Source organism: Chelmon rostratus, chromosome 10, assembly GCF_017976325.1.
Source record: "Chelmon rostratus isolate fCheRos1 chromosome 10, fCheRos1.pri, whole genome shotgun sequence".
NCBI lineage: Eukaryota > Metazoa > Chordata > Actinopteri > Chaetodontiformes > Chaetodontidae > Chelmon > Chelmon rostratus.
The window spans coordinates 12,558,347-12,571,445 of NC_055667.1; the positions used below are offsets into that span (position 1 = coordinate 12,558,347).

The following is a 13,099-nucleotide window of genomic DNA, read 5'->3' on the forward strand; positions in this document are numbered from 1 at the left end:
CCTGCAGACTGCCAGTGCATACATCACCATGGAGTGATCATCGAGTCAATAGTGCTTAAACAGTAGCCAGGTTGTCACTTGACACTCCTGTGGTGACATCAGCTGATCCCTGCGGGCATGCAAGTGAAGTGTTTCCTGCCATGTTTGTAGGTTTCATTTTCTGAAGCAGCGTTCAGCCTGCAAATATGAGCAATAGTACTGCTACCAGGCGTTTCGTTTTCACATGAAACGACCAATATGTGTAAGCGTTTGTCATGTCTATGGCTGTTCTGATGCTCACTCATTAGCCACGGTTTTAGATGTAAAGCAGTCTTGTTAGCAATATTTTATTGACCATTCATGAGTTTTTGATATTCTGAGCCTAAGAGTTGCATTACGCTGAGTGAGTGCTGCAAATGTAGTTTGACACTTGTGATGTATGGTTAGAAGAATTGTAAACTGTGTATGGCAAAAATGTAGGTCTTTCCAATATTTGCCATATCCCTAATTTTAAAGCAACAGTGAAGAGACACTGCAAACAGTTGTGGCTAATAAATGAAAAATAAGATGGAAATAAAAAGTAGCAGGCGTCATATAGTCTCTTTCAGAGACGGGTGTGAGAAATTGTGTCATTTAAGTCCTATGGAGGGGTAATTGAGTCAGGCAGCCGATCTTGGGTGTTTTGGTCTTCATGTCCTTGTGCATTTTTCTTCGGATGTGGATTGTGTCAGTAGGAGCCCTCCATTTCCTTCACCCTGTTAAAATGCATCTTATTGAAAGCCAGCAATTGACCCTAACAGCAGTCCTTTGGAGCTTGTTTTTGGAGAAGTGGGAGTTGGAGAAACATGAGATAATGTTTTTTGGTATTTGAAAACAAATGTTTTCTTTGTATTTAGCTGTATTGGTGATTGCGGAGACACCCACATATACAGTTGTGTTCAAAATAATCGCTGTGTGTTTAAAAAGGTGAGTAAATGGCCAAATACTTTAAATAAATTGTATTTTAATGAACACAAATGCATTTGGGACACTGCACATTCTATTTAAAAGCAAGAAAACTGGAAAAAGTATTGAATTCAAAGTATTGAATTTGATAATATTTTACAGAAAGTCAAGAAATATAATGTTAAAAAATAGCAGTGTTGACATATGCCTTTACAAACTCCAATGTACTGTATAAACTAAGAAATGCTTGAAGATTCAACTTTTCTGAGAATCATAAATTAATATTTAGTTGCATAAACACAGTTCCGGATAACTGCTTCACATCTGTGGTGCATGGAGTCGACCAACTTCTGGCACCGGTCAATAGGTATTGCAGCCCAGGACAATTGTACTACATTCCACAATTCCTCTGCATTTCTTGGTTTTGCTTCATGAACAGCATTTTTATGTCAACCCACAAGTTTTCTATGGGATTAAGGTCCGGGGATTTTGCTTGCCACTCCATTACTTGAATGCTGTTTGTCTGGAACCATGATTTAACCACCTGCTGGTGTGTTTGGGGTCATTGTCTTGTTGAAAAACCTGTTTCAAAGGCATTTCCTCTTCAGCATACAGCAACATGACTTCTTCCAGTATTCTGATGGACTCAAACTGATCCATGATCCCTGGTATGCGTAAATAGGACCAACACCATAGTATGAGAAACATCCCCATATCATGATGCGTGCACCACCATGCTTCACTGTCTTCACTGTGTACTGTGGCTTGAATTCAGTGTTTGCAGGACGTCTGACAAACTGTCTGTGGCCCTTAGACCCAAAAAGAACAATATTACTCTAATCAGTCCACAAAATATTACGCCATTTCTTTTTAGACCAGTCAATGTGTTCTTTGGCAAATTGTAACCGCTTCAGCTAATGTCTTTTTATTAACAATGGGATTTTGCGGGGGCTTCTGGCTGGTAGCTTGGTTTACATAGATGTCATCTGATTGTTATAGTACTCACAGGCAACTTTAGATCTTCTTTGATCCTCCAGGAGCTGATCATTGGCTGAGCTTTTGGTTATTGTCGGATCCATTCGAATAGTCGTTTTTCTTTTTCTTCCTCACCTTTCTGGTTTCGGCTGCTATTTTAAAGTGTTTGATATCATTTTAGCTGAACAGCCTGTCATTTTCTGCACTTCTTTATAAGTTTTCCCCTCTTTTATTAATTTCTTAATCAAAGAACGCTCTTCTTCCGAACAGTGTCTTGAACGGCCCATTTTACTCAGTTTTTCAAGGATAAATGCACAGCCAGCATGTGCAGCATCAGTTGCATTGATCTTAAATAAGGGCCACCTGTTTAACACCTATTTTTTTTCACAGAATCAATGACCTCACTAAGTGAACTCAGCACTGCTATTTTTTTGAACACGCCCCTTTCAGTTAATGATTCAGTTTCACAGAATCAGCAGCATGCACATCATGCCTGTTGGGTCTGTTGGTTTTCTATACCTTTACTAAACCTTCTAGAAACTTACCTGCAGTGTAGAAAAAAACACTACTATACGTACTACAGATAAGGAAAAAACAGAGTTCATGTGCCCAATCTCCACCAACACAGACTGCCTTCCCTCTCTCCGGAAGTATGTGATCAGATCACAGACTGAAGAGGTGTCACTTGGCTTGAGCATTTTGTACCAGTGCTGGATGGATGTTGGAGGACACTGCTTAGATCTATCAGCAGAAACATTACATCAGAGCTGTGTGTTTCCAGGTGTTTTTAGTGCATCTAATAGGCTTCGGTCAACTGCATAATTAACCACAAAGTGGTTGTGCTTGGTGACAAACTGCAGATAGTCTAAGCAGATCCATCAGTCAGAAAAGACAAGGAATTGATTTTATCTGAGGGCAACGCTCAATATATTGCCACAGTGCTGATAGCTGGGGTCAGTTCTGCTCTCTTGTTATTTTTGTGAGAATACATTTGTTAGAACTCATTAATAGTAAAATGTCATTCTTTGTTAAATGTGGCGAAATCCACACAGGTGTCCCTATACAATACTATTTTCTACAGGCCTGTCTAGGAAACCTTTAATTGTTGTGCCTCTGTTACCAACCACAAAAAAGACACAAAGTAAGACACAAAAATCTAAATTAATCCAAAGGTAACACAGTACCAAACATAATGCCACACTATTTTACTAATCATTTGCACAGTGTTAATAATGACTCTTGCAAGTGTGATTATCAGTTCAACATTTTCTTCTCGAGTTCAGTATGTCTGGTAAAGGAGGTTATCAGACTGTGGCTAAATGTTTTAGGTGGTATTAGGTTAATTAGACTTGTGTTTTTCATGCCAACACCTTGCCATTGTCTGTTCTTTTTTGTCTCCCCTAACTCTCCTCGCCAGCAAGAAAAATGCCATAAAGATTTTTTTATGTAAATTCATTTATGACTGTATTTAATGAGATATTCCACCTTTCATTTGCAGTGAATCAGATATTCTTCACCATGACAAACAGTATGAGCCTTTCTACTCATCATTCGTGGCACTCTCTGCACACTACATCACCACAGTATGTGGTCAAAGTATGTATCTTGCATTTTCTCTTTATTGTAATTGAAACGAAATAACTACTGTTTTAACATGAGGGCCAAAATATTTAATTGTGGCAGGTTTTGTTTCTTCCAGCGAGCAAATTATTTTTAAAATTATTTTGCTTTGTCCCTTTAGTTCCGAGAAATCAGCTGCTGTCGGTTGCTGCAGCATGCAAAGTATTGATTGAATTCTCATTACTGCGCTTGGAGAACCCAGACGAGGCATGTGCGGTATCACAGGTGAGAGAAACAAGCTGCATGGGAGATTCTAATTTTGTCATACTGTGTTCAACTGAAGATTTTGGTCAGTTTTAAGGAGATGCAACAGTTCCCAGCCACAGACAAAATGTTGCAATGTTTTCTCTCTTAGCTGCTTTTTTCACGTTTGGTTTTGCATTTTGGGTAGTTAGACATTAACCTGCTTTTCATGTATGTCACTTCTCTGTTTGAAAGGACCTTATTGAATTGAATAATACTGTTTATTTTTCTACAGAAACACCTGATTCTTCTAATAAAAGGACTTTGCACTGGCTGCAGCAGACTAGATCGCACAGAAATCATTACTTTCACCGCTATGATGAAATCTGCCAAGTTGCCTCAAACCGTGAAGACCCTCTCAGATGGTTAGTGTCCCTTAAGGGACGGATCAAAGTGATTATGATACAACACTGCTGGTGTTGTAAAGAACAAGCAGAATCTTGAGAAATGCCCCCACTAAGGCAACAAAGAATTTTTGTCTCTGGACCAATACATTGCTATTTATTTTATTGATTTATTAATTTCCTGCACTGACTGGTGAATTGATTGTTTAGTGGTATTGTTGGTATTCATACATACTGAAAAGCATTGGTCTGTGACAGAAAATTGTGTCCTTGTTCATTTAATAGTGGAAGATCAGAAGGAGTTGCCCAGTGCTGTGAACCCAGAGCTTCGACAAAAAGAAGTGCAAATGAACTTCTTTAATCAGCTGACTTCAGTTTTTAACCCTGACCTTACCACCATCTTGGCCTCTCCATCAGCAGCACACATGCAGGTAAGTGTTACCAACCAGCCCTCCAGTTGCCTGCTCCAGTACTGCCATCAGTAATTGACTTAAGTTAAACACAACAAGTTGTTTCCCCTTATCAGTGTTTTACTGAAAATAAATTCACTTTCAACCTATTATTTAAGTTGCCACATACAAAGCATATGCTTTTTCACTGCACTGATGGTGATTGTCATCATAATCATTGTTTTCCAACTCTCTCCAACTATAGGCTGAGAGTGATTGCGATGACCAAACCACAGATCAAGCCATTCAGGCCAAAATGAAAAATGCCTTTGTCTCTCAGAATGTGTCAAGCTTACAGGAACTTGGTGAGTAGTTGTTTCTTTGTTGTAGGACATTGCTGGTTTATTGGTTTACAGTATATGTTATGGTTTTATCCAGACTGTTTGTGCTAAAACATGTATGAAAATTAAGGTTTTTGACACAGTCTGATGAATATTAAATTCAACATTAATTAATATGCACTAACTGAGGATTGCTGAGGATTTTGTTTACCACTGCAAACCTATATTGGGGAATCTCTTTACAGTTAATTGTGTTTAATGTTTTCTTTAGTATATCCACTTTAAGTGTGCACTCCTTTTACAACATGTTTCAGGACTCAACATTAACAAGCAAATCATACTTCTGATTGGTCAGTAAAGCCGTTCTGAGTTGAACTCATCATGGGAAAAAATTCTTTCTTTTCAAACTGGTATTCTGAATGTATTTATTTGTGAAGACACTTTCTTCTTGTTTTAGACAAGTTGACAAGCCTTAATGTCGAGCTTTTCTGTAAAGTGATTTCCAGTATTGAATGTTGTTTTGGAATTTTAAGGCCGCCTCTCTATTGAAAAAGAGTTTCAAAGCATTTGACATTGTACTATCACTTTTTTCCACAACTTATTTCTAGGTGGGTCTGAGAAGTTGCTACGAGTGTGCCTCAACCTGCCCTACTTTCTACGCTACATCAACCGCTTCCAGGATGCTGTATCAGCTAACTCGTTCTTCATCATGCCTGCCACAGTGGCTGATGCCACTGCTGTCCGCAATGGGTATTTTTACACATTTACATATTAGATTAAAATATAAACATGGCATTTTTGTGTAATTTGTATCACATGTTGACTTTCTGTTACTGGGCCGTATAGTCTGTTAAAGTTTCAGCATTTGTATTTGATGACCATGTTTTGGAAAAAGTTTTTTTTCCCCCTAAAATTCAATTAACTTTCTGTGTTTAAATCCTATACCAGATTTCATTCACTGGTGATAGATGTGACCATGGCTTTGGACACACTTTCCCTCCCTGTACTGGAGCCCTTGACACCAGGGAGATTACTGGACATGACCGTGCTGGCTTTGAGCTGTCTCTATGCTGGTAGGTGATAACTCTCTATAGGTAAAATAAAATTATACTGCCCCGTGATTCAAACTGCTGTAACCTTCAACAAACAATATAGAGGGAGTGGCAATGCTGTTTGTCTGTCGTTAATTTTACAACAACATCTCAATAGACCATAAAACAGTGCAGCAATATGTCCTGTGCTTGAATGTTCTGTACTTAGGGTAGGGTATAATTAAAAAATTTGTGATACCTGTACCAGTACCTTGACGTCCATAGCGATTCCTGAAACATACTTTTTTTGATACCAATTTTATGAAAAACATTTTAACAAAGCGAAAATTATATTACACATTACAGTACAATTATTCACTTCAAGAAGGTGTTCAAAGACCTGGGATCAGCAGGAGAAACTGGTTTTACTCGGCACACTTTACTCACCCCTGCAAATTGGACAAAAAAAAAAACTGATGGAATTTCTGTACATATACAGTACAGTTATATATACATACAGTATATGATATTCTGTATGTATGTATATATATATATATGTACACATAACTGTCAAAAATTAACATTAACAAACAGTTGAGGGTAGCAGTAATAGAGTTGAAAGTCAAATTGTTAAATGTAAAAAAAAAAAAAAAAAACATAAAAAAACCCCAACTGTTTTTACTAATTTTAGGTGTGAGTGTGGCCACTTGCATGGCCATTCTGCAGGTAGGCAGCGGCTTGCAGCTCCGCTCTGCCTCCACTGGGAGTAAAGAGGAGGACTATGAAAATGATGCAGCCACAATTGTCCAGAAATGCGTAAGTATCATGAGTACAACATTCTCAATGTATGTCCATATGTTAGTAACGAGACATAGTCTGGTGCTACATAGAAACTTTGTTGACCAACTTGTATTTTGATAAATACGTGTTTACTAACTTCAAATAATGAAAGAATTGTGGAGAGATATATCTGTATTCTGACTAGGTCAGTGGGATCTAGAGGTTATCGTCTCAGCTAATTTAATGTGGTGACAAATACAAAATTTGTTTTGGCAACAGCTAGAGATCTATGAAATGATTGGACAAGCCATCAGCAACTCCCGTAGAGCTGGAGGAGAGGTGAGTACCGGGTTTGAGTGCTATAGTCGAACAGTAAAAGAATTATACTACAGTACTTAATTACGTTTTGATACACTTAGACTGCTGCTTTGGAAATTTGGATTGTTTTTATTTGTGTACTTCAGAATTATCAGAACTTCCAGCTGCTTGGAGCCTGGTGCCTTCTGAACAGCCTGTACCTGATTCTTAACCTGAGCCCTACTGCCCTGGCGGATAAAGGGAAAGAGAAGGATCCACTGGCTGCCCTGCGAGTCCGGGATATTGCTGCGCGCACCAAGGATGGCGCAGGATCGCCTAAACTTGGTCCTGGCAAAGGGTAATTTCTAGTGAATATGAAATTAATTTAAGTCATGTTTGTAGCGTCATTTAGTTATGCAGGATTTTTTTTATAGATATATACAAATGAAGGTGTGGACAGTAGTAACTGCTATGAAATCTCTGAAAATGTTTTTCCCAAGCCCTGAGTAGGTTGCAAGAAATAGAAATAGAAATAGATAGTTCTGAGTAAAGCGTGAGTTTAATAGCATATTAGTAGATCAAAAAGCACAAACTGAATATTTCTGATAATGATTATGTTATTGTATTAAAGAAAGATAAGATAAACTTTATTTATCCCCAGCCGTGGAAATTTGGGCATTACAGCAGTGGGAAGGAGGTCTCATTTGAAAATTGATGTGTGCATTAGTTGTTTTTGTCATTTTTGTTGTTTTTCTTAAGACACCAAGGGTTTGGAGTTTTGTCCGTTATCCTGGCCAACCACGCCATCAAGCTTTTGACTTCGCTTTTCCAGGATCTGCAAGTTGAGGCTCTGCACCGGGTAAATGGAGCAACAAATCTGCTTACTTTCTCTTGTCATTTTTTATGCATGGAAAACCACCTCTAAGAAACATATGCAAAGGAACCTTTTATTTTTTGAAAGCCATGTTTCCTTATTCCAATTCCTCCCGCCAACCACCTGCAGGGTTGGGCGAGTGATGGCCCACCAGCTGAGCTCAACATCATGGCACAGAGCACTTCCATCCAGAGAGTCCAAAGGCTCATCGACTCTGTGCCCCTGACCAATCTACTGTTCACCCTTCTCTCCACTTCCTACAAAAAGGTACAGCCATATATTTGCATAAATGTAATTTGGGTAATTGCATGTTGTGTTGTTTTCAGTTATTAATTTTGCAATTGCAAATAGAAAAGTGCATGTGCTGCATATGGGCAAACAGATGCAGTGATCCTGCATCTTGACTGAATTGTCTGGTGTGTGTCTTCTTAAAATGTTTAAAATCTATCATTATGTCTGTGGTCTCCCATGCCTTTAAAATCAGCTAAGATTTGAAAAGTATGTACCAGACATAATTGAAAGATTGAAAAGTCTGACCATTATTACGAGTGTTCTTGTTTTTGCTTCCATCAGGCTTGTGTTCTCCAACGCCAGAGGAAGGGCTCAGTCAGCAGTGATGCCAGCGCTTCTACGGATTCAAACACCTACTATGAGGATGATTTCAGCAGTACAGAGGAGGACAGCAGTCAAGGTACTTTATCATTCTAGATTTAAGCTAGTTCTTCACCACTCGAGGGGGCCTCCTAAAAATTCAATGTTCATACCAGAGTATTAGCAACTTTAGGTTTGTAAAACTAGAAAAAAAATCAAACATCTGGCTGTTTTTTGGACATAATTTTAACAGAATGAATTAACAACAACAACATATTTGGGGTGGGGCAGCTGTTGTGTTTACTACACCATGCTTATTAAATAATATTAATTTGAAATTACATTAAAATAAATGCTGTGCAGCAAAATGGAGGATGGTGATATTAAGTGAAATACAAGCTTTAAACACTGTTAATAAAATGATGACTAGGCTACACATGGTGCATTGATGTAATAGTATTTAATAGTGCAAGCAGTACAAACTCTTTATTGATCCAAAAAAGTCCAAATAATGATCAGTTATATTGACAGTATAAATGTAAGGGATGCACAACACACAATAAACAGATAATTATTGGTTATCATCATCTGCCATTAAATTCCTTATTGATGCATCTGAAATATATTTGATTTAAAAGACAGTCTTAGCAAGTATAATACATTTATGTACCATAAAATGAAGGTATGGTCAGACCAAAATGTAACTGTAGATGTGATGGAGTCATACCTATGTGCTTATCGCTCCATGAGTAAATTGTCTAAACAAGTCAGTATCCCAAAGCAAAGCGTCATGCCTTCAAGGTATGCCTGAGCTTTCTCTCGATGACAGTGTGGCTGCAGATACTGAGAGCAGAGTCAGCCAACCTCTCTGTGCAAGAGTCATTGCAGAGGTATATCAGTAGAGCAGGGAATCTATGCTGTCAGCGCAGTCAGGTTATGGCAGCAGTGAGAAGGGTAAACACATGCACACAGTAATGTACGTTACATTTTTTGTCCCTTCATCACACAATGACAGTGTAGTTGACAGTGTCTACTATTTCAGCAGAGAGAAGACAGGAGAAGACAAGTGCAGCTTGTGTCTCAGGTCAGCAGTTTTCTGTCCTCAGGTCAAAGACTTGGTGTCCACTTCACTGTCATAGATTCATTTTGTTATTGTTTGTCTCACAATTTAGGCTCTGAGCTGTGGCCCTAATAGCTTAGAAAATTATGGAGCCACAGATGCAAAGGCTTCGGCAAAACAGCCCCTAGTCTCAAAGGTGCTTTCCACTGAAATTGACATGAGTTAAATTTTAATGTTTTGTCAAAGAGGTTCATCTGTGGCTCGTTGTGGTTCAAGGGATAATACCAGTGGTGTTGACATGTGGGATTTTTACACGTATTCAAGCCTTAGATAAGAGCTGGGTGATGAATAGAAAAGTTCCTGATACCAACATTTACAGTCACTGGCTGACTAAATTTTTGCTCCTCTTGGTATGTTGAGTAAAAGTTTTCCCTAGTTGCTTTCAAGAGCTGTGTCCTAAAAACACAACATCACTCCTTTGTCATCCAGTCTGTGCCCCCTGCCTTGTCCTGTCTAATTTAGTGCATGTGTAGTTGTGAGACAGATCAAATTGTTTTTCAAGTTAAACTTAACTCTTTTATTTATATGTAGTAATTTCTCAGTACGAAGGTAAGTATTTAAAAGTGTAATATTGATTTTGTGATCATGTGACCTAGCCCTACCTCAGAACTTGTTCATTTTTCCTTCAGTCAACATATTCTTTTTACTTCTCATTTCATTACTCCTCACACATGTCTGAAAATGTGCTCAGTACAAAAGTAATGTTGGACCCATGTCAAAACGGTGGTATTATTCTTGAATATGATAAACTCAAGTTATGCTTGTAAACTATGGGCTTAAACACACGATGCTACGTCTTGCTGTCACCTGAAAAGTTATGATGTTTGTATGTTGCATGCAATTGTGAATATCAACTTAAAGTGATATTCTTTAACACTTAAAAGTTGATCCTTGTTTTGAATTTTGAATGAATCTGTAGATACTTCAGCTGGCTACATCCGCAATGAGATGCTTTTCAAGTCTAATCACAATATTGCGAAAATATATTGCACTGATACATATCTACTGAAACAGGTAGCCTTGTTGGGACACCCCTCTCAAGGATAGGTGTGCAAGTTCAGTGTGTTGCCAGTCAGGTGGCGAGTGAAAGCAGTGACCCTGGTGGACCAACCCCCGGGTTATAAGAACTCTTTTAGAAAAACCTAGATGGAGTTGAATGGGGGCGACAGGCTGCCTGATCTGAACCTGAGTGGTGCTTTGTGACTGCTCTGCTAGTTGTGGACTGTCCATAACACTGTGTTTGAGTATAAGGTAGTGGTAGTGTGCTTGGTAGAAAAGCACCTTAGGCTAGAGATGAATGTCTTTGTAACCATACAATCAGATCTGTTGACTTATAGTCCAATTAAGACTGGAGCAGGGTGTGTTGTGAAAGTCAACTCAGAACGTCTGGCGGAGGCCCCTGTCCACCAGGTCATACAATTCCACATCTGAAGGAATTCTTCCTGTTTCTCTGGGGGAGGCTGTTCACACACAACCCCGAATCCAAAAAAGTTGGGACACTGTGTAAGATGTAAATAAAACAATGCAATTGTACAAACAAGCTGTGCAAATGCACTTTACTGACAACAGCTTTTGCGAAGTATTCCTGAGCCCATGTAGTAACATCCTTTATAGAATCATGTGTTCACTAAGTGGTGAACCTCGCTCCATCAAAAAACAGTTTTTGGAGCATTCCACTACTTTCCCAGTTGCTCCTGTCCCAACTTATTTGAAACTTATTAGAAACATAGTTTCAGAGGCAGAATGGGTTTTGTATTAGCAGGGTTAGATATTTGTATTTTAACTTAACTTAAATGGATATTTGTTGTAGCTGATGCATGTTGCTAGTACGTACTGAAAAAAAATCCCAATGCCTGTGACATGTCGTGCCAATTTTGTCATCCCAGTCTGACAAAAATCTCTCACAGTATTGTCAAACTTAAATGCTTAGAGGATGGCACACAAGACAAATGTTAGTTTGTAATATGCACCCCAATAGGCAGCTGCGCTCTCTCTTTATACCTTGCAAGGTTCGACATTAACCATAGCCCAATGGCCCTTGGCCACAAAAAGTTACTCTATGGCCACCAAATATCCCCTGTAGGTGGACCAACTCAGACCACCAGTTTATCAGGTCTCTCCTGAGAATGAGACTGTCTGTCTCGATGAAATTACCTGTCTAAATAAAGGTTAAATAAAAAAAAAAACCTATACACTGAGCCTTCGCCAACACAACATTACAGTCTCACAAACGCCCGATCCATTCACACCTTTTAGTTGAGTATTGTCTGAAAACAACAAACAGTGCTCGTTGCTGGCACGCTACCGATATGTTGTGAAGTCTGGGTTCACTTAGCCTACACAAACTGCTAATGCAATTCTCACAGAAGAACCAGAAACACAAAAAAAGTCTTTTCACAAAGAAGGCTACAATTAGAAGTATGTATTATAAGTTTTCTACTGCTTTTTGTAATGTTTTTATTGCAAACATGGCCAACTCAGGTTTTCTCTCTGTGTTGGGCCGGAGCTCCTCCATTAATGCTCTGTAAGTGCACACAATATTTCTCATCCACCACCACTATGTTATATGCAAGCACACCGCACTAGCTCAGCTTATATGGAATTGTTACAAACAAGCTTAAAACAAAAGCTGCCTGGATCTAGTCTGTTAGTTTGCAACATATTTAGAAAATCTTGTAAACTCAGCTGCTGGCTGAGACAAACCAGCCCCTGCCCCCTTTTCCAGCAGTACCTGCATGCAGTGATTCACGTCAGCAGAGGGAGAAGGACAGAGGATAGGAGTAATGACTGATAATGACTGATGACTGTCAAAAATTATTCACAAATGGAAAAGAACCGATAAGAATATCGATAAGGCAGTGAATCGATGTGAAGTATCGATAAGAGTAGTCATTTTGATAAAATCCTGACCTAAAAATACCTATTCCTGGGGTGCAAAAATGATTAAGATATAATACTGTGAACTGGAAAAGTGTGGGAGAATATATATTCACAAAAAACTTGAGCTTTCAGTTGAAATTTATGTGTTCATGCTGCTGATGTCTTACATTTCTTTTGAAGTATCATTGTTAAGGAAGGATGTGTTTAGTTGTATTAAATTGCCTTTTATGTATAGTTTTTTCAAGAACAGTTCATATTTGGGCTGCCAAAAATGTACTTAGGCCCCCAAATGAAGGGGCTTGGTGGCCTGTTGAGCCAGTTCTTAAAAATATTGGTCTCTCCCTGTGTTGGCTTGGTCTTCACCCTCTTGTCAAGGTTGCCTTTTTCAGTTAGCACTTTACATGCCTTTGTTCTCAAGACAAAGGGCTCATAAGCTAAAGGTCAGGATCTTCTGATGACAGTGCTTTAGTTTAGGTAATCAGGCTGAGACTCATTCAGGGCTACATTTCATCAAGGCTACATTGTACAGGATTCAGCATGAACAAACATGGAAATTAACATGATTACATGTGCATGATCAAACGTTATAATGTTGATTGTAATACAGTGCTTTCTGTTATGGAATAACGCAGCAGTGAGTGTTTCGGTTCAGTAGATATTGTACAGCTTCCGCTTGAGAGTAACAATACG

General features: G+C 38.7%; 1 protein-coding gene across 6 annotated transcripts in view; it reads left to right on the forward strand.

The window, feature by feature from the left end:
- Positions 1-13,099, forward strand: part of ubr4 (ubiquitin protein ligase E3 component n-recognin 4) — a 57,083-nt gene that overhangs the window by 1,059 nt on the left and 42,925 nt on the right. For all 6 annotated transcript variants that reach the window (XM_041946705.1, XM_041946706.1, XM_041946707.1 and 3 more), the window contains exons 2-14: positions 3,398-3,495; positions 3,641-3,744; positions 3,998-4,127; positions 4,392-4,537; positions 4,761-4,860; positions 5,445-5,586; positions 5,785-5,909; positions 6,559-6,683; positions 6,927-6,986; positions 7,112-7,302; positions 7,704-7,803; positions 7,948-8,085; positions 8,392-8,509. In XM_041946705.1, coding sequence (XP_041802639.1) covers positions 3,398-3,495; positions 3,641-3,744; positions 3,998-4,127; positions 4,392-4,537; positions 4,761-4,860; positions 5,445-5,586; positions 5,785-5,909; positions 6,559-6,683; positions 6,927-6,986; positions 7,112-7,302; positions 7,704-7,803; positions 7,948-8,085; positions 8,392-8,509 — 1,577 coding nt within the window. The remainder of the gene's footprint in view (positions 1-3,397; positions 3,496-3,640; positions 3,745-3,997; positions 4,128-4,391; positions 4,538-4,760; positions 4,861-5,444; positions 5,587-5,784; positions 5,910-6,558; positions 6,684-6,926; positions 6,987-7,111; positions 7,303-7,703; positions 7,804-7,947; positions 8,086-8,391; positions 8,510-13,099) is intronic.